Source organism: Hyperoodon ampullatus (assembly GCF_949752795.1).
Source record: "Hyperoodon ampullatus genome assembly, chromosome: 2".
NCBI lineage: Eukaryota > Metazoa > Chordata > Mammalia > Artiodactyla > Ziphiidae > Hyperoodon > Hyperoodon ampullatus.
The window spans coordinates 15,767,349-15,787,143 of record NC_136915.1 but is presented as its reverse complement, the minus strand read 5'-3'; the positions used below and the strand labels follow the sequence as shown (position 1 = coordinate 15,787,143).

At 56.4% G+C, this 19,795-nt stretch overlaps 1 protein-coding gene across 2 annotated transcripts in view; it reads left to right on the top strand.

Annotated features, from left to right (window-relative positions):
- CAPZB (capping actin protein of muscle Z-line subunit beta) overlaps positions 1-19,795 on the top strand; it is a 138,627-nt gene extending 118,832 nt beyond the window's left edge. Inside the window, exons 5-10 of one of the 2 annotated variants that reach the window (XM_079698372.1) lie at positions 942-1,083; positions 1,453-1,569; positions 13,826-13,891; positions 14,501-14,577; positions 16,042-16,154; positions 18,945-19,795. In XM_079698372.1, the coding sequence (XP_079554498.1) occupies positions 942-1,083; positions 1,453-1,569; positions 13,826-13,891; positions 14,501-14,577; positions 16,042-16,144 (505 nt within the window). In that variant the 3' untranslated portion in view covers positions 16,145-16,154; positions 18,945-19,795. The remainder of the gene's footprint in view (positions 1-941; positions 1,084-1,452; positions 1,570-13,825; positions 13,892-14,500; positions 14,578-16,041; positions 16,155-18,944) is intronic. The other variant, XM_079698373.1, reaches the window with a different exon arrangement.

The window sequence follows — 19,795 nt, the reverse complement described above, 5'->3', positions numbered from 1 at the left end:
TGCGGGGTTAAATGGGGTCAGAGAGGCCACAGACTTTCTGGTAAAGAGTGTGCTATTAGCCACCAGAGACTCCATCTTTCCAGAGTCGTAGTTGGTCGTCAGCAGAATTTGAGGCGCTGCACGTCAGCTGGTGGGTTCGCCTTTGCTTTCTGAGCTCCCCGGACCTGTACGGACAGCCGCTGCCTCGGTGCCCTTGAATTTGGGATCCTTGCCTGATTTCCTTTGCTCCTGTGGCCTTTTCTTTCCCTCCTGCATTTGATCTGAATTAGGAATTTTTCTGCATTGCCTCAGACTTGCAGAGGAAGCTCGGTCCCAACCTTAGCCCTTCGTTTCAGGCTATACAGTGTTGCAGCAGGTTGCTCTGAAAAACCCACAGAAGCCGCAGTGTGTGCAGGCCCTGCCTGGAGCGTTCCGGGGGGAACAGAGCTCTGTCTGCTCTCAGTGGGAGAAGTCTGGGCTGTCGTTGCTCTGCTTTTCCTGTTTTCCGCCTGTAAAGTAGCCATCCCAAAAGATAGGAGTGTCACATGATCATGATTACTCAATAGTAATGACCCCCATTGAGGGTCTGTCACATGTCACACACGTTTTGGATCCTTCTTCTGGAAGGAATGTGAAGCCCAGAGGAGTGGAGTCAGCTTGCCAAAGGCCACAAAGCTAGAGGAAGGGCATCTCAGACTCAGATTCACCTTCTGGACTCCTAGTTCCGTGTTCATTCTGTGAGCCCTCCACCCGAAAGGATGCTGCGTCCCCTCCCCTGACCAGCGAATGCACAGGACACATGCAAGAATCAACCCTGGAACCACCGTAGGGAGGGTCGTTAATCCCAGAGGGACATTTAGATGAATCTTTGCCAAATGACCACCCCTGGGACCTGGGATGATGATCTGTATGTATTTTGACGGGCTTAGCATCTCATGGACACGTGGGCCTGTTTCCTGCAGGTATTTTGAAGGCGGCGTCTCATCTGTCTACCTCTGGGATCTGGATCATGGTTTTGCTGGAGTGATCCTCATAAAGAAGGCTGGAGATGGATCAAAGAAGATCAAAGGCTGCTGGGACTCCATCCACGTGGTGGAAGTGCAGGTACAGCTCGCCCCCGCCCCCACCCCTGCAGCTGGCAGCCCAAACAGTGCGGCCTGTTCCCTAGCAGGTGCTTCTTGATGGGGATATGTTGTGACGTATAAACCCCTGCTGATTCCTTAAAGTGTCCACAGCCATGTGGATAAAGATAAGTCAGGATCGCAGTAGTCACTGATGAAAAAGATCCCCAAAGAACTTGGATACAGTGACCGCAGATTCGGCCCCTTTAAAAACCATTTGGGATTCTATAAGGTCATGTCATGGTGACATGTTAGGAAGGGACGTGTTAGAATGACCTGAATTCAGGGGCCGTTCGGGCTCTCCTCAGCTCAGGGTTGTGCCCAAGGCTCTGATCTCTGTCTCATCCTACAGGAGAAGTCCAGCGGTCGCACCGCCCATTACAAGCTGACCTCCACGGTGATGCTGTGGCTGCAGACCAACAAATCCGGCTCTGGCACCATGAACCTCGGCGGCAGCCTTACTAGACAGGTAGAGTGGTCAGTGCCCCCGGCTGCAGCCCCAGGGCTGGCCGTGTGTGGAGATGAGTGAGCAGCTGCCCCACAGAGGGTCCTGGGGCAGCCCCTGCGCCTGACGTGATCTCCCCACAGGCCTGTCCGTGTTTCCCGACATTCAGTCACGGGAGGTTTTACTTGGGGTCAAGGTGTTTATGTTAAGATGCTCCCGTGATGTTTAGGGTGTTACCGCTGGTAACATTTTAGAATGGATTGCTTTCTCAGTTGTGGCTTAGATGATGTATTAGGGCTCTTGGTTGCAGGTGACGGAAGTAAAACTCTCACTGACTTAAGCGAAAATGGAAGTGAGTCAGCTCACCTAATTGTGACGTTCGGACGTCGTTCAGCCCGCCTGGGTCTAAGACACGAGTGATGTGGGCAGGCCTCCGGCTCTCCACGCGGGGGCTCCTGGCAGCCTCTGGCCATCCTGGGGGAGAGCCTCTCTTGCAGAGCAGGTCTGCCGTGTAACCCCAGGAACGTCTCACTGCCGGGTCGGGTTACTTGTCCCGGACAGAATCACTTCCTGACGCTAGGGTCATGTGACTACCCATGGTCGAGGAGATGAACAGGGGTGTGGGTGTTGATTTCCTAGAGTGAAATCAGGCAGCTTTCTCACAGTCGAGAGAGGGCTGCGTGTGGGCAGCCGGCAGCCACTGGACAATGGAGAGGTGCTTTCTGCAGCGAGAATGGATGGCCGTGATCTGGGGGTGGGGGTGGGCAGTGAGGAGTGACAGCCGCCAGGGGGCCAGCCTCGGGGCTTGGCAGCGGGCTGCTGGGGGACAGTAGCCAGGTCCCTAAAAGGAGAGAAAGGACTGAAAAAGGAGCTACAGGGATCCCGAAGAGGGAGAGCCTGTTAAGCCTCCAAGCGGGTTTACCGGCCTCCCCAGGCAGGTGCCCTGTGGTACACGCCTGCTCTCTGCTCAGCTCGGGCCCCCACAGCGGTGCTCCAGGGATGCAGGGGTGCAACGGAATGATAGTCACCGGCATCCTCCACTATGCACCCCAGCAGGGCACTTTTCAAAACTCAGAATATTCGTTCACCTCATACAGAAAAAATGGGTCAAAGCAGTCCAAAGACTGCTTGAGTCACAGGGTCTTGACATGGGAAGAGTTCAGAGGTCATCTCCCAACCTGACAGGACAGTTTGTGCCGCTCTGCTCTGGTGGGACCAGGGAGCCCGCTGCCTTGGGGGATAACCCGTTCCTTTTCCATCAGTCTCCATAAAAAGAGGCATCCAGAATGGGCCCCGTGCTGCTCTGCTGGCACCTCACAGGTGTGCAGTTGGCTAAATGGCCCCCCACTGGCTCCCCACCCCACCCCACCCCCGCATCTCTTTTCCCATGAGCTGTTGACGGTCCAGGGATTTCCCCTTCTGTTCTTGTGCAGTTGATCTTTCTTAAAATGAGGTTTTACATGTGAACTCATGTTTTGGTTTTTGTCCATTCTGCCAGGGACAGATAGTGTCGAATCTCGGTTTTGGTCGTCCAGGTGTTAGCTGTTTCTTCCGGCTTTCTTCCTTGCACATTAACTAAGATGACTCTGTCTTCATATTAGTTCAAGGCCAAGTTTGGAGCCCTCCAGCCTGGCTACCAGACTTCCATAGCGGGGAGACATCAGTCTGATAACCGTCCTTCTAGGGCACTGGTCTTCAGGGTGAGCTTGTCCAGCTCTGACTCACCGCCTAAGCAGGGCTTCGCATTTCCAGATAGATGCCGTTTGAGCCACCTGTGGTTGAACGCCGCTTGCCGTTTCCCGGCCGGCTCCCTGCCGTGCTAGGACCAGGTGACTGCAGGCTTGGCCGTGGCTTCTCTCTCTTCACCCTCAGGGCTCAGCGTGTCTCTGCACTTCAGGCTCCTTTGATGTGGCGAGAAGCGTTGCTTTGCTCTGTTTCCCACCTCTCTGGTCCTGAATGGCCCGGCCAGGCAGGAGGGCTCTCTGAGAGCCTCTGCTCTGCAGCTGGAGGGGACCTTCCTGCCCACAGTCTAGTCCAGGAGGGACTAGCGTCAGCACCACGGAAGAGCTTGTCAGAAATGCAGAGAGCTTGGGGCCCTACACAGACCCACCAAATCAGGATCTAAAGTTCACAAAATTCTCCAGGTAATTTATGTGCACATTAAAATTTGACGAGTGCTACTCTTTGGGGTTCTGCACCTAATTCCATCTTGGGGGGCGGCTCCCCATGCCACCAGCAAGCAGTACTCCAGACACCAGCAGGGTGTCCTACAGTTCACCTACGAGCCTGACACTCTACCCGGAGATAGCCTCAGATCCCACAGGTTCGGGGCTCAGTCCCACAAGACTGCCTGCCCTCCTCCCCTGAGACACACCTTCCAACGCTAGTGGCAAGTCCAGGTTGTCCCCTGTGCTTCTGACCTACGGGCTACAAATCAGAGGTTCCCATGACCCCCTACTTGGGTTCGATTAATTTGCTAGAGCTGCTCACAGAACTCAGGAAACCTATTTACTCATTAGATTGCAGATTTATTCCAAGGGATATTTAAAGGTTACGAATCAACAGCCAGATGAAGAGATCCACAGGGCGAGGTCTCAAACAAAGGAGCTTCGTTCTCACGGAGTTTTGGGGCCCCTGGAAGCATTTTGGTTCCCCAGCCTGGAAGCTGATTCCCATCTTTCGTGGGGTTTTGTGGAGACTTCATTACATAGGCATGATGATTAACTCGTTGGCAACTGGTGATTGATTCAACCTCCAGCCCTTCTCCCCTGCCTGGAAATCAGAGAAAGGACTAAAAGTTCCACCCCTCTATTTATGGTTGGTTCCCCTGGCAACCAGCCGCCATGCTTAGGTACTTTCCAAAAGTCACCTCATTAACATAAACCCAGTTGTGGTGGAAAGGGGCTTGTTATGAGTGACAAGGCACCCATTTCACCTTTATGGCCCTGAAGCGATTGATTTCAGGAACTGGAGACAAGAGACCAAATATAACCAAAGATGCTCCCATTGCTCTTACCGCCCGGGAAATGCCAAGGGTTTGGGAGCCGTGAGCCCGGAACCATGGATAAAGACCAGACGTATGTGAGAAATGTATTTTGGTCATCGGAATGACCAAATTGTGTATTTCTTATAAATCACAGTATCACAGCTGCTGTGTACCTTTCTCTTGCCCATCTTTGGCTTAGGTGTCATGAGCAGCCCATCTTCAAGCTTTCCCTTCCAGGTGTGTGAGGTGAGCTGGGAGCTTGGACTGGAAGGTGCCGCCTCCCCTGGAGCAGACTTGTCTTCACTTCTGCTACACGTGCTACTTGAAGCTTCTGAGCAGGTTGAAGACCCTTGTTTAAGAGTCCCGTTTAGGACTTTTAACGGCCCCACCCCAAGGGAAGGCCTTAACCCTGTGCCGGTGCAGGGCAGTGGTGCCTTTGTGTGACAGGAAGAGGAAGCACAGACAGGTAGCTTGGCCTGAGTCTTCTCTGAGACTTGGCTGCAGTGCAGCATCCCTCAGGACGGCCTCAGGAGGGGGCCTTCCTCGGCAGAGATGACCGTTGCCATCCTCATCCTGGGGGCGCCTGACTTCATGAGGATTCCTTTTAATAGTAAAATGGCTTTTTCAGTAAGATGATAATTACGCTTTTCGTAACCATTAATTTTTTAAAATGTGGCAGGAAGGATAAATGTAGTAGCTCTTTTAAGTGCAGTCACAGAAGCGTCTCCGTGCACGTGAACAGTAGAAGTGCAAGGCAGGTGCCTGGGCCACGTGTCGGAGCCTCACACTCTCCGTGCAGAACCTGCACCACCTCTGCCGTGTCACAGGGCCTGGAGCCACAGGGGATCTCGGGGGTCCCCTTCTCTGGCCTCTGGGCAGGGCTGTCCCCACACCGTCCCAGAGGCTAGTGCTCACTGGGCAGAGACCATCCTTTTGCATGGGAATGGGCCCTTGTCTTCCAGGAACCACTGACCAGGGAGGGGCCGCCGAAGCCCAGGCAGCTGGCTCCCTCGCAGCCGTCCTCCCCGACACCCTGCCACCTGGGGAGTGGTGGAAAATCCTAAACCCGTATCCGGAAACTGTTTCCTGCATCACTTACCGCTCCGAACTGTTTATAATTCCACCCCGTTTACAGTGACCTGGACAAATATTTAATCCTCAGCCTTCCTAATAGTTTAAATCAGAGCTGTCAGCCCACGGCCAGGGTCTGGGCTTGCTGTGAGCAGCACCCGCTGCCAAGCCAAACGCAGGCCTGATGAGTGGCTGTCCTCAGCGCACCGCGCTGGCCCGCGGGCCTGTTTGGATTGCCTGTGCTCTTGGGCTTTCATGGGGAAATTGATGCTTCTGTCATCATCCTCGCGGCCAGTCGCATAACTCATCTGAGGTGCATTAAATCTGGGGCTGGTTTCCAAAGTAAGTAACTGCAAAAGGAGGGGCAGGGAAGCAATGAGGGTGACACATCTAAGTTAACGACGCGTAGCTCCTGCGCATACAGGGGAAATGAGGGTTGCGGGTTTAGCTGTTTGTCCCAGATGAGCCTTGGGAAGACATCTCTGGTTCTCTTGGATGGGAAGCGAAGGGGTTCCAGGAAAGCTTAGCAGATCAGTGATCAAGAGTGAACACGTGTGGTAACGTGGGCTGTCTCTGTTGATTGGGTTGTCAACAGCATAGAGTTATCGCTCCCATTTAGCAGGTGAGGAAACTGAGGTTCAGGCTATTAACTAATTTGCTGTGGTGACTTATCTGAGTAGCAGGCAGAGCTGGGATGTGAACCCTGATTTGTCTGCCTAGAAGAAAAGAAAGCTGCATTCTGCCACACTGCATTTTTTTGGTCTTAATCTGTCCCCTATCTGTAGGCCTGGCATTTAAGAGATGCTCAGTAAGCATTTGCACAGAAACGCATTGAGCAGTCGGCTCAGCGTAAACAGGGCACTGCCCTTTGGGCGCCCAGGAGCATTCCGTTGGCAGCCCCTCAAGCAGCCAGCGTGGGCAGCAGCAGTGGACCAGCCGCCCCAGAAACAGGCCCCACGAGTGGGGCCAGAACCACGGAGTCCAGTGGAGGCACCAGGCCTCCCTGGAGTGTGCTCCGCAGCGCCACATTTTGGGTGCCTCTTGCAAGAACCCAAGTGACCACATGATATGCCTTCACCACCAGAGGTAGTGCGGAGGGTTTTAAGATTTTTTAAGTAGTCACCTGATCTGATCAGATTTGTGACTTCAAAAGATGGCCCCGGTGGCTGCAGTGACTAGCCTGTGGCCGGGTGGTCAGTGAAGGAGCCTCAAGGCAGGAAATAACGAGGAAGGGCAGAGGCAGGAGGAGAAGAGGAGGGACGGCTGGAGGCGCCTTGGGGTGACCCCAGGGTGTTGGCGCCGGGCTCAGGTGGGTCTTCCTCGCTCGAGCTCCTCCAGTGAGCGGTACTTGCTGTGACCCAGGCGTCATGGCAGCCCCACACTCACTTGCACACTCACACCTTCCCCACGTGTGTCAGGAGGGAAGGGGCCATCTCACCAGGCCCACAGTGCCAGGCCCCGACCCTGGCAGCCGTCCTAGCCAGCGGTCGGGAGCACCCAGCCAGGCTGAGGGCTCCCAGCTCTCCCGTTTCCATCCAGCTCATACTGGCCACCCCGCAGCTGCATAGGCCGGGGCCACCCTTGCCTGGCACGATGCCCAGGGCTCCCCCACTTTGCGGCTTCCTGTGCCTGTCCTGGGAAGGGCCGTGGCTTGGGCTTGGCGGAATTTCCCCCCAGGAGTCCCTTTCCCTGGCTCCCCAGGCTTTATCTCCATCTTCTCCTCTCTCAAGGCACCCTTACCGACTTTTTTTTTTTTTTTTTTTGGCTGCGTTGGGTCTTCGTTGCTGCACGCGGGCTTTCTCTAGGTGCGGCGAGCGGGGGCTACTCTTCGTTGCGGTGCGCGGGCTTCTTGTTGCGGAGCACAGGCTCTAGGCACGCGGGCTTCAGTAGCTGTGGCTCGCAGGCTCTAGAGCGCAGGCTCGGTAGTTGTGGCGCACGGGCTTCATTGCTCCGCAGCATGTGGGATCTCGCCACCAGGGAAGCCCCCCTCACTGACTTTCTTACCGCTCTTGGTGAATGTACTGGAGCTGCATTTCACACCTCGTTGTGACCTGCTGGCTGTGGAGATGCCCCAGGGGCTCAGACCAAGGCACCCTCACCCATCTCCTCCACTCCGGTCTTTTGTTCCCCCGCCCCCACCAAAAGATGTCTCTTAGGGACGTCCCTGGAAGGCTGTGGGAGGCAAGGTGAGGGCCGTCTTCGCAGAGGCTCATCACAGACAATTCTTGAGGGCAGGAGGGGGGCAGCTGCCACCTGGGCCCCGGTGGGAAGGCTGCTTTCCGCAGGCCAAGTACCAACGTGCTGAAAAGGAAGTTGCACTGAGAGGTCACTTCTGTGTGACAGCTGGAGGCGTGGGAAAGAGGCAAGACTGCGAATCTCCGGAAAGAGATCCAAGGTTTCCAGTCTGGGGCCGGGCCCTGCAGATGTTCATTTGACATTTTTTTCCGACTCTAAATATTTAGAAACAGAGGTGGAATGTCCTGTGGAGCTGGGAGATTAGGGCGGACACTGGGAAGGCGAGCTCTCCCCCCAGCTCAGCACCGGGCTCCCTTGTGATGTATCTTTGAGCAGTGAGACTCCAGCAGAGGCACCTGCCCGCGTGTCAAGGCAGGAAAATCCTCTTTGACTCGCGCTTGGCAGTCAGGCAGGGCGGCATGTTGTGTGGGAAGAGCCCATGGCCTTCCCTCCAGATGTGGGGAACAGAGGGGTACGGGCCGAACTCGGGGTGGCTCAGGGAGGACTTCCTCACCCGGGGAGGCCCAGCTCCAGCTGCCCCCTTGTTCCCTAAGGTTCCTGGGTTCAGGGGTGGAGAGGCTTGAGTGGCGTGGCTTCTAGGGATGCTTTGGTGTACGTCCGGTGACCTGGGGTGGAATGACCCAGCCTGGTCGAGAGGGAAAGCTGGTGTGAGGCTGCCTCCCTGTGCCCATCCCCCGCTAGGAAGGTTGGGCAGGCGAGGAACCAAGCAGAGATCCGAGCAAGGGAAGGGTTGGGGGGAGGGCAGGCGGGTGAGGCAGGGATGAAACTGCTCGGAATTTCTGAGCCCTGGACTGCGGTTTGACCCTGAGTTTTCCGGTAAAGACCGTGGATGAAGTTGAGAAAATGGAGGAGTCTCCTGGAAGAAAACAGGTTTTGGAATCATCCAGACCTTGCTTCACATCCTAGCCCAGTCTCTTTCCAGCTGTGTGACCTGGACGAACCACTTCCCTTCTCTGAAATTCAGCACTTTCACCATCGAGCTTAATAATGCCCATTTGGAAAGATTGTTGTAGAGCAGAAATAAAAAAACATTCTGACACATGGGTTATGCCCAATAAATAATAGCTGTTAACTGCTATTACCACCTATCACGCAAGCAGAGACTTTTCCATCTTCTAGAATGTATACAGTTTTAGGCTCAGTTAAATTTTTCCTAAACTGGGCAAACCGAACCTTCCTTGAGAGGCTGTCTGACCACTGTCTTCTGGCTTGACAGCATGTTAAGTCCTGGCCTCACAGCCCCGCTCTGACCCGGAGCCCAGCTCAGTTACTAGGAGGAGCCAGGCCGGGGAGAGTCCCGGGAGCGGAGCTGCCGTTCAGCAGGCGCCGTTCTGGGCCTGGTGCACGTATTAGGTTCTCCAGTGCAGTGTAGAGGCAAGGAAGGCCCTCGGCCCCCAGGGCTCCAGAGCAGGAGCCGTTAGACGGGGCTGGCTTCCTGCAGGTCCCCACCCTCCGGGCTCTGCTCACTGCAAAGTGCCGCACCGCACTCTGCTCACATTTTCCCTTTTGAGGAAAATGGCCTGCTTTCTACACACTCGCCTGTGTCCTCCACGTCGCCGGGCCACGGAGAGGCGCGGAGGTGCTTGATGGGGATGCGCGGGCTGGGCTCTGACTCCAGACTCCGTTAGAACCACCTTGTGGAACATCTGTGCGACCACAGCACATACAAATGTTTTCCTCTGGCAGCCCCTTTTATAAGGATGTAATAATATCTGCAGTGCAAAAATAGTTCTATTTTTGGCAGGTCAGCTTTGCCAGCGAGCCGACCCTGACCAGGTGTGCAGGGAGTCGGCAGGGGTGCGGGCAGGGGGGCCGTGGAGACGTGTCTGTGTGCCGGGCCTCTGCCCCGACCCCGCCCACCCTCTTCCTTCCCTCCCCCGGGCCCTGCTGGGCCTTTGCCCTGGGCTCAGATTCCCTCTGCCTCAAGCTTCGTGGCCCCTTGTGTCCTCCCTGGTGGTCGGCCTGCTCCTGGGGGAGGCTTACCCGCCCTGACCCCATGCCCAGACCTCTTTTATCTCTGAGCGCCCAGCATTTCCAGCCTTTTCCTTTGTTGGAGGATGGCTCTTGATTCTGAAGCAGAGATGATACCCAAGAGGTCGGCTATCTGATGTGACTTTGCTTCCCTGATGGCCCTGAGCCCTTTGCCCCCAGTTCTGGCCTCAACTTTGGGTGGTTGGTGCGCATTTAAAATGCGGCCCTTGCTGAGCTTCAGAGCCTCACTGCTTCCCTGGGGTTGCCAGGAGTCTGCCGTCTGCGTGGAGCTGGGGAGGCTGAGAGGCCAGTTTGTGGGAGGACATAATTCATTTGGGTCAGACCCCCCAGGCCTCTCCTTGCCCGGAAGAGCAGCCCTGAGCTGCTGTCTGGCCGGGCACAGAAGCCTCTTCCACGTGGGAGGAGAGGACACTCAGTGCCAGCGTGTCGGTGTCCAAAGATGCCTTTTAAGAATGGATAGGCAAGCGCCGTCCTTCCTCAGGGCGGAGCGCGGTCCCAGCCCCTGTTCAACACGCACACGCTCCAGTCGTCGTGGCCGCAGGGTTTTGCTCAGGGCCCAGCATGTCCCGCAGACACCACGGCGCTGCCCAGGGTGGGGTGCTCATCCACCTGAAACGGTGGGGAGTGGCTTCACTTTGAAGTTGAAGTTGGTGGGCACGCTCACCTCCTGTTTTGTGTCAACCCCTGAGTCTCTGAGGATCGAGACTCCCCAGGATCACTGGCCAGAGTGCCCGGGGTGGCTCAGGGCCCTGTGTTGGGGGCAGAGCAGCCGATCATTCTAGCATCTCACTCAGTCTCTCCTGTTTGGCCAGTCCTCAGCCAAATGGTCTTGCCAGAACCAGGCGTCTTCGCTCTCAGAGACTCTCAGAGACCAGGCGTCTTCACTCTCAGACTTAGTCTCCTGACTTTGAAAGGGCCTTGCAAGGCCGTGGGTTCCAGACCTCACTCTACTCCGGATCCCCCTCTTGTAGCATCTTGACAAATGGCCACCCCGTTTCTCCCCAGACCCCTGCAGGGACCCAGGGCTCATTGCTCTGTGAGCAGATGCAGATATGATAACAGAGAGCTCCGTCACCCCTTGGCAATGACATGGGTTGCCGGACACGCCCCTGCTGGACAGCAGGCCCTCAGAGCATGGCCAGGACCTCCCGAGTCCTTCCCCTCCCGGCCTGAGATATCCACATTCTTTCCCATTTCTTGGGGTCAGGGTGTTCAGACCTTTTAAGCAGAAGGGCTCCAGTTTGCCCACGGCTCTCTGAAAACCCAGACTGCATCCAGCCCTGTGGACGTGGCTGGGCTGGGACGGAACGGATGGGCCTCCCTCAGCAAGTGACACAGCCTCGCCCCTGCAGCTTCGTCGTGTGATGGGGGGCGCGCCGCCCCTGAGCTGGGCTCCAGTAATACAGCTTCATTTTGGTCCCGTCACATTCTTGTCAAGCTTGAAATCACCTAAAACACGCAAGTCTCTTCACCGGGCTTGTTCCTCATTTTGTTCTCGGTGAGATTAATGTTTGAGCCAAAGCATGTGGTTTGCGTTTGCCCTGGTGAAGGTAGTCAGCACGCCGGGGCGGGAGGAGCGGAGCTGCGGGGTCGAGCCGGGCTGTCATCTGGGCAGAGCACCTGACACCTTTAAGCTTCGGCTTCCAGGACCAGGTGGAGTGAGGTCACTGCCGCCAGGGGGCGCTGTGCTCTGCAGCTGACCCGTGTCTCGGGTCCTGGAAGGACCCTTCTCATCACCTCCACCCTTCTCATCACCTCCACCCTTGATGCTGGCAATAGGATCCCATGAACCCTCTGCGCTGTGCCTTTCTTTAAGTCCTGGACAAACAGGTAGACCCAGGGCCAGGTAGAGAATCCTGCGAGATGCCCTGGAGGCCACCCTGGGAACATGAGCGGGCTGTCGTCCAGCCTCGGCCACAGGATCTTAGATGGGAACCTGCCACAGTGATGTGATCTCAGAGGAGCCCTCTGTTCTTCAGCCCAGCATCCCCATCTCAATAGGAAATTGGAGAGTCTCGCAGCAGATCGTGTCCATAGCAAGTCCGTGCTGGCTCCTGGAGCATCTGATCTGAAAGCGTGCCAGCAGATGATTTTTTTTAACGGTCCCATCGAAAATTGTTGTCTGGATCAGTGTCAAACCAGTGTTTAATTTCCAACTCCAGTCTTCCTTCTGTTATGGAAGTGGGGTCAGCCTCTGCCCTCCGCCAGGGTTCTGGCACCTCTGAAGTGTGCCGTAACTTTTCAAGGATGTCTCTGTCACAGAATCGGATTTTTCTGACCCTGAAACTTAATCATTTAAAGTGACTTGGTTCTCTCCTACCATCTGCGGCTTTGTCTCCCTCCTAACTGGGTCTGTTCTACCTTTCCCAGCCTGGAAGTCACTCTCCCTAATGGGTAAGAGAAGTAAAAGCAGGTGAGACTGGGCAGAGGCCTTTAGCCTCCGAACAGACCACCACGCACCCCAAGCATCTGCCCTGTTCTTCTGGTTCTGAAGGTGGTTAACCTTCCCACCTTTGCTCTGCTTTTTTCACTAGTCTGAATTCATTTTGAGCTCTAGCCTTCCTGATCCAGTTCCTGTCTTCTCATCCTGTTTCTTGATTGCCTATTTCAGCTTCCAGATTTTTTTTGTATTTTTTTAAACTTTTTATTTTATATTGGAGTATAGCTGATTAACAGTGTTGTGATAGTTCCAGGTGCACAGCAAAGCGACTCAGCCATACGTATACATGTATCCATTCTCCCCTGGACCGCCTCAGCTTCCACATTTTATTTCAGTAACAGTGGTGAGGGACTTCCCTGGTGGTCCAGTGGTAAAGAATCCGCCTTACAATGCCGGGGACACAGGTTCAATCCCTGGTCAGGGGACTAAGATCCCACATGCCGTGGGGCAACTCAGCCCGCATGCTGCAACTACTGAGCTCACGCACTTCAACTAGAGAGCCTGCGTGCCGCTAACTACAGAGCCCACCCACCCTGGAGCCTGCGCATGCCACAACTAGCCCCCGTGCCACAACTGAGACCCGATGCAGCCAAAAATAAATTAATGAATTAATAATAAATCTTTCTAAATGAGTAAATAACAGTGGTGACCGTAGCTACACTTCCACTCGGTTTAAACAGCGTTTATGCACTTAGCACTCTGCTAGGCACCTGTGAAGTGTAAAATAGGTACATATGTCTGCCCTTAAGGAATGTATAATCTTGTGAGGGAAGTAAGCCTTAAACATAGGGCGGAAGTTGGGGGAGAGCTCTGCGTGCGTCGTGACTCGGCGCTCGTGTCAGGGTCATCAGTGCCTTCTCCCCTCCCTGCCCCCTTTCCTTTTAATACTCAAGAGTACTGATCACTGGGCCAGAGCTGGCTCGCTGGGTCCCGCCTCCTCTAAAACCCCCTCTGTCGTAACCAGGGATGCGATTGAGATTCTCTTGTTCAAGTTCCGCACGGTCACTCAGCCGGCCCTGCAGCCTCACAGAGTAGAAGGAATGCAGGCTTGGAAGTAAGCCTGGCTTTGACCCAGGCTCTGCTGTCACTCCCTGTGTGACCTTGGGCGGGTTGCCCCATCTGTCTGAGCCTCGGAGTCTCCTGACACCCCGGTTGCCGGTCCCTCCCTCCATAGCTGCCACACAGGCATGGCAGCAGCACGGCACTTTGGGGGCTCACCTGTGACATCAGGCCCCAAGCTGAGCCTGTGCCTGGCAGGGGTGGTCACCTGCGCCCTCCCTGCTGTGGGCCGTGGAGGTGGAGGTGGGGTGTGCTCCACAAGGGCGGAGCAAGACTCTGCCCTGGAAACAGGGCCTCGGGGCTTCTGCGGGCTGGACTGTCTGCGACCTGAAACTTGGTTGCTTTGTGCTGGGGCTCCCTCACTGGGAAAGTGGCCTTCAACCCCCGCCAGCCGGCCCCGGGCCTGCCAGCAGGGAGAACAGGCCCTGGGCCCTCACCCGGCTCTCTGACCTACAGGAACATTCTGTCTCTTGCAGATGGAGAAGGATGAAACCGTGAGCGACTGCTCCCCGCACATAGCCAACATCGGGCGCCTGGTCGAGGTGAGTGGGCCTCCGGCTGCCGGCCTCCCTCGCAGCTCCCTCGCAGCTCCACAGCAGAGCCAGCAGCGCATTTCTCATGTTTTGCCCTGGCCTCGTGTTTCCTGAGCCTTCTCATCTGGATGCAAGCAGGGCCCAGCTCCAGAGGCACCCCCTCCACTGTCCCCCAAACACGTGCACCCAGAAGACTCAGCTCGGGAGGCCCTAAGTCCTGTCTCCCCCCCGTCCAGTGGGTGCGAGCGGAGACCTGAGCTCAGACGGGAAGCAGATCCCGGGAACCCCAGTGGGCTCTGGAGGGGGGGAGCTTGAGCTACACCTCAGCTCCCCCTTCCCCACGCCGCCTGGAAGGAAGCGGGTGCTCTCCAGCTGCACGGGGTTGTTCACAGAGCCGGGGGCAGGGCTGGTGGGTGGTCGGGTGGGGTGGGCCAGCTCCCAGGGAGGGTCAGCCTGGGACACCTGGAGCTGGTATTGGCGTCCTGGGCGCCGGGACGGGGAGACGCTCAGGGCACACACTCACGTGCCTCCACCCTGCGGTCACAGCGAGGACTGCAGGGGTGCGGGCGGGAGGTAGGGGAGGGCGTTCCCGTCAGTCTCACCAGCCTCCTTTTCCAGGACATGGAAAATAAAATCAGAAGTACGCTGAATGAGATCTACTTTGGAAAAACAAAGGACATCGTTAATGGGCTAAGGTAATGTACCCCAAAGCACGGGCTTTGGAACCAGAAAGATGTGGATTTGAATCCTGGGTCACTGCTTAAGAGCTCTGTGGCCTTGGGCCTCTGTTTCCTCTTTTGTAAACCAGGGCTGAGGTATCCTCCTTATAGGGTTGTTAATGCAGGTTTTGCAAAGTAAAGCCCAGCATACAGAGTGTGTACTCAGGATAGGTGTAGGAATCAGAGTAGACTTGCACCATTTTTGTTTCCTGGGGCCCATTCACCTTAACAACATCGGTGCCCTTGTCCCTGGAGTCACCTCTCGGTCCCTCAGCCGGAGTCCCACCTAAAGAATCTGCCCGGCCCCTTTGGCTCCTGGGCCTGAGGATACCTCCAGATCAGACCCTGAGACGCAGGAGGGCATGACACCACCGGCCTCTGGTTGGCTGGTTTCCAGGGCAGCAGAGTGTCCCACAGAAAGAGTCCCCCGACCTGCTGCTTTCTGGAGAGGGACCGGCCACCCTGGGGTCCTCTCAGGGCCGTTGGCGGCCCCTCCCCACATGTCTTGTGCCCTCGGTTCTTCAGCGTCGGCCCAAGTGAAGGCCGAAGGGGGCTCAGGGGCTCGCTGGGTCCTCAAGGTCATGGTGGGCAGGGTAGGAGGCCAGAGCCCCTTTGGGGGTAGTGGAGGCCGCTGTGGAGCGAGACGGGCCTTGGAGTCGGGAGGCCGGGATCTCATGCAGCCTCTGTCAGCCAGAGCCCTGTGACCTTCGACCAGGGACGACTCCCAGTGGCCCTCCGCCCGTCCAGGAGCAGGGCTGCCGAAGGGAGGAGGTGGGATGGAGGCCGGTGTGCGGCCCCACACCACCACGCGAGTCCAGGGGCTAACACTCTGCCCTTGGCTTCCAGCCCTCTAATCCCCCACTGTGGACAGATCTCTCCTTTGGGAGCAAGGAGAGGCAGGAAGCAGCTCTGGTTTGTGAATCTGTCCAGGAGACAGATGTTTTAGTCCTTCACTCATAGAGTTTTAAAAGAGGGGGCCCACTCTGGACTCATCATCTTTCTGATTTCCTCCCTGCCTGTGGGGAATGTGGTCTGGCCCCCGGTGGGTTTTATTCCACCCCCAGAGCATTGCTCTCCTCTGGCTGTTGAGCCTGGGGCCTCATAAGTCATCTCTGCCCAGAGCTGCCTGGCCTGGGGCCCCTGAGCCAGCCACACACCCGCCTGGCCTGCAGGGTCCCCGGGCGTTGGCTGAAAAATCGGAGAAAGCCGCAGAGAGCCTGTGGGGTGGTGGCCTGAGCCCCTGAAAACCGTGACTGCCGCCCGCAAGAGCCCTGCGGCCAGAACCTCCCTACCACAGCCCCCGAGCGGCAGTGGCCTTGGTGACGCTCCCCTCTCTCTTCTGCCTGTGTGTCCCCTGCACGTCCTCTCAGCTGTCGCCCCCGTGCTCCTGGGTCCCGTCCTCCCCCTCCTGCCGCACTCACCTCTGCACACTCTCTGTAGATCTGTTGACGTTATCCCCGACAACCCCAAGTTCCTGCAGCTGCAGAGGGAGCTTTCCCAAGTGCTGACGCAGCGCCAGATCCACATCCAGCCTGATAATTAAGCCGCTCCAGGTACCCTGCCTGAGAGGCCTGAGCGCCCGCCCCACTAAACAGGACTCACCAACCCGCCGAGACCCCGCCGGACCCTTAAACACCACTAACCCCGTGTCCGCTCGGCCGGGAGCAGCTCCCTTTACGTGCAGACTTGCCCCGCCCCGCGTTACACAGACCTGAATCACGTGTGCGGTGTGTGTGCTTTGCACTCTGGGTGGGGCCACGTGTGAGGGCAGGCCATCTGGGCTTCTGCCCCCAAGCAGGCCGGGCATCACCGGGCATCCCCGTCGCCTCTCGGGCAGGAGCCGCTCGCCTGCCCCACTCCCAGTGGCCTCCCGCTTGGCCGGCAGCTTTGGCGGCCTCTCAGCTGTGTGTGCAGCCGGGGCTTCGCCAGCTGTCCACCAAGGATTCCGGAAGTCAGATGAGCCCCCCTTCTCGGTGGGAGATTGACTGGGGCTAGCCGACCTGAAAGGGGGCGGTGTATCACCCTGAGTCTGAGGATGGAACACAAGAGCGGGGCTGTAATCCCCAGGCCGGGCCGGGTGCCACCGGAGCCGCCGCGACGGGCATAACCCTCTGCCCCTGGCGAGCTGCAGCTGTCCTCCTAAATGCCTTACGCTGATGGAGGGGCAGCAGTGTGGCTGTAGACGATGGCTGAGGACCATGACTTGAGCTAGTGACAGATACAGATGTGTGAAAGCAGTCAGCATCCCCGGAGAGGAGGAGAGAAACTGGTTTTAATAAGAGGCGTTTGGAAACCCAGCTGGGCAGGACTGTAGAGCCTGGGCTTAGGGGCTTCTTCCCAGGCCCAGGGGCTGGACTCGGAGACCCTGACCCAGAAGAGGCCCAGTGTGGGGGACAGAGGTGGGGCACCTGTGCAGCCAGGCGGGGCGGCTCTTCTGTAGCCGTGGGACCACAGCACAGTCTGGTCTGTGTGTGTGCCAGCGTCAGGCCTGGGGCATCTGTCAGCCTCCAGCCTCATGCTCGGACCGTCACATTCCCATCAGAGCATTAAGAAACCCCCTTTTAAGGAGTTACATATGGTGCAGTTTCTTCTCCAGCCGCTCAGCTTTTAGGGTGGGTCTAGAATCTTCTGGATCCCTCACCTCGGCCAGTCCTGTGGCCACGCACTGGAGGCTTTCTGACATAGACCCCCTGCAGCAGTGGGCAGCCTGGCACCTTCTGTCCAGGACAGGCCTTCCTTCCCACCTCCATGCATTGGTTCCGAGCTGCTTGGCAGTGACGTTCCCGAGCTCGTTCAACTAAACGAGGGCCCTGCTCCTTGCACCTCCAGCCGTTCCAAGCCTAACCTCCTGTTCCTTACCTGGTTCTAACTCTGGAAATTTCTCCTTTGGGGGGTTAGCGGGGGGCTGGGTACAGCCCAGGCCTGGCGTGCTCCTTCCCAGAAGAGCCAGCACCCACTTGGGCAAGGGTGCCGTGGGAGCCACCACTTCGCCCACCGCATCCTCCCACTGGGCAAGTTAGCCTCCCATTGGAAGCTTTCCAGAAGCCCGTGGTGGGCTGGCTGAGGTTTGCAGCCCGAGGGCCACCAGGGCTGGTGCCTGACCCTTCCTTTGGCCGTCACAGAGCAGAGCAGATACTCAGAAATGTGTGTTCAGCAGCATCAACCAAAAATGTCAGCATTTCTCATGCGAATTTTTGTAGTTGCACATAGACTCTTTCAAAAGCCTTGTCTCTGCCTCCTTTACCATCTTGAGGGCACTTGCCATGATGTTTCTAGGACTCAGTAGCCAGAATTCCACGTGGGATGCTCCTGGGTCCTACTTCATTGTATTTCGCCCATATTCAGTGCTGGGGGATTATTTTTTGGTCTCTCCTTCCCATTCTGTTTCACGGCCAGTGCGTGTCAAGCGTGACATTCCCATGGCTCCACAGCATTCCTGCAAGGCAGCCTTCCACTCTTTCTTTCCACTGCTTTGAAACTGTTAGGAAGTTTATAAATAGTTTAGTAAGCTCCTGGTTAACCCACACATGGAGGAAATCTGACAAAGTGATCATTAAGGTCATTGCCAGGAGCATTTCTCTGAGCCTCAGTTTCCTCATCTGTAAATTGGGAATAATGCTCAGACCCCTCCAGAATGCTTGTGAGAGTGAAGTGTGCGTGAGAAGCACTATGTAAACTGTACAACCTCTACAAAGGTTAGCTGTTGTTCGCTCTAACCTGTGCGTACGTGCACTCCTGTGAACATTTCCCCACAAATTCAGGATTTGACAGCAGGGCCACTTACCTGTCCCCTCCTGCTTCTTGAAGTTCAGGCTGTGGGATTTTCTTGGCCGAGTTAACAGCTGATGGTGCCTTGCAGCAGAAGCCTAAAAGTGCCTTCCCGCAGGTGCTGCCCAGGCAGTGGGCTCAGACGTCCGAGGTGCCGGTTCCTAACACCCGCTGGGTGGCCAGCCCTGCACCCCGTGCTTTGTAGTGGGGTCCTTATCTCTCGGCCTCTGGCCTGAGTCCACAGCTGGGCTGAAGCACAGATGGTCTCTGCTGTGGCGTGCTTGGAGGCCCACTTCTGGTGCAGGCTGACACTGGGACCTGTGCCCAGAGTCCAGGTCACGCCCAGCCTGGTGCAGAGGTGGGCCGTGGCCTCCCCCGTGGGGCCGGCCTCGGGCTCTGGGCCCCTCTGCCCCGTCCGCACAGCTTGCAGCTCGCGCTCCCAGAGGATGGGGAGGGGGCACCCAGCCCAGCGACCCGGCCCCTCACCCTGGACGCACCGGCAGGGCAGCCCTCGGCCCCTCGCCGCTGCACTCTTCCTGTTCAGCCTGCTAATGACAGTTCTTCTCCCCGGGCAGGTCCGTGCAGACTTTTGCAGACAAATCAAAACAAGAAGCTCTTAAGAACGACCTGGTGGAGGCTTTGAAGAGAAAGCAGCAGTGTTAAGCCTCTTCTTCCCAACTAACCGGACACGCCGCAGTGCGCTGATTAGATTCCTTTCTTAGAAACTTGTTTTCTGCTCCCTCCCTCGTCCCTTCCCTCCCCCCCAGGTCACACAACAACTTGCATCACCACTGCACAGCGCCATCTCTCCCTGAGAATAAACCCTATAAACACCCTTCTTGTCTCTGAGGCCTACTTCCCACCACATTTTGCTATCAAAACTCGGTATTTCCACAGAAACCATGTTTTCTGTTTGCCCCGGCCCCCCGTCTCTCCACCACCACCCATTTATAGGCATAAAATACACTGTCTGTCTGCCTCCCTTCCCTCCCACCCTTTTGTTACATTGGTGTAAAAAATGTAAAACAAAAAAATTTTATGAAATAACTGTGGTGTGTGAAAGATAGAAGAAAAACTGGAAATCTGATTCCACGTGTGTTTGGGAGTTGCTTGGGGTTGGGGGTTGGCAGGGACAGGGGACAGCTCTGGGAGAAAGGAGAGGTGGCCCTCAGCATCGTCCCGCACGCCTGGCCCCTGTCCCGCGGAGACCACACGGTGGGGGGCGGGGACCTGCGGACCGTCCTGCTCTTCTGGCCAGGTGCTTTTCTGTCAATTTTTATGGAATGCAAAAGGAGTTTTTGTTTTATTTTGTTTTTTTGTAAAGCTTAAAAAAAATCTACATCTTATACTTGAGCTTCCATACTTAAAAAAAAAAAAAAAAGGAAAAAAAGAACAAAAAAAATAAAAAGAAACTGGGATGCAGTTA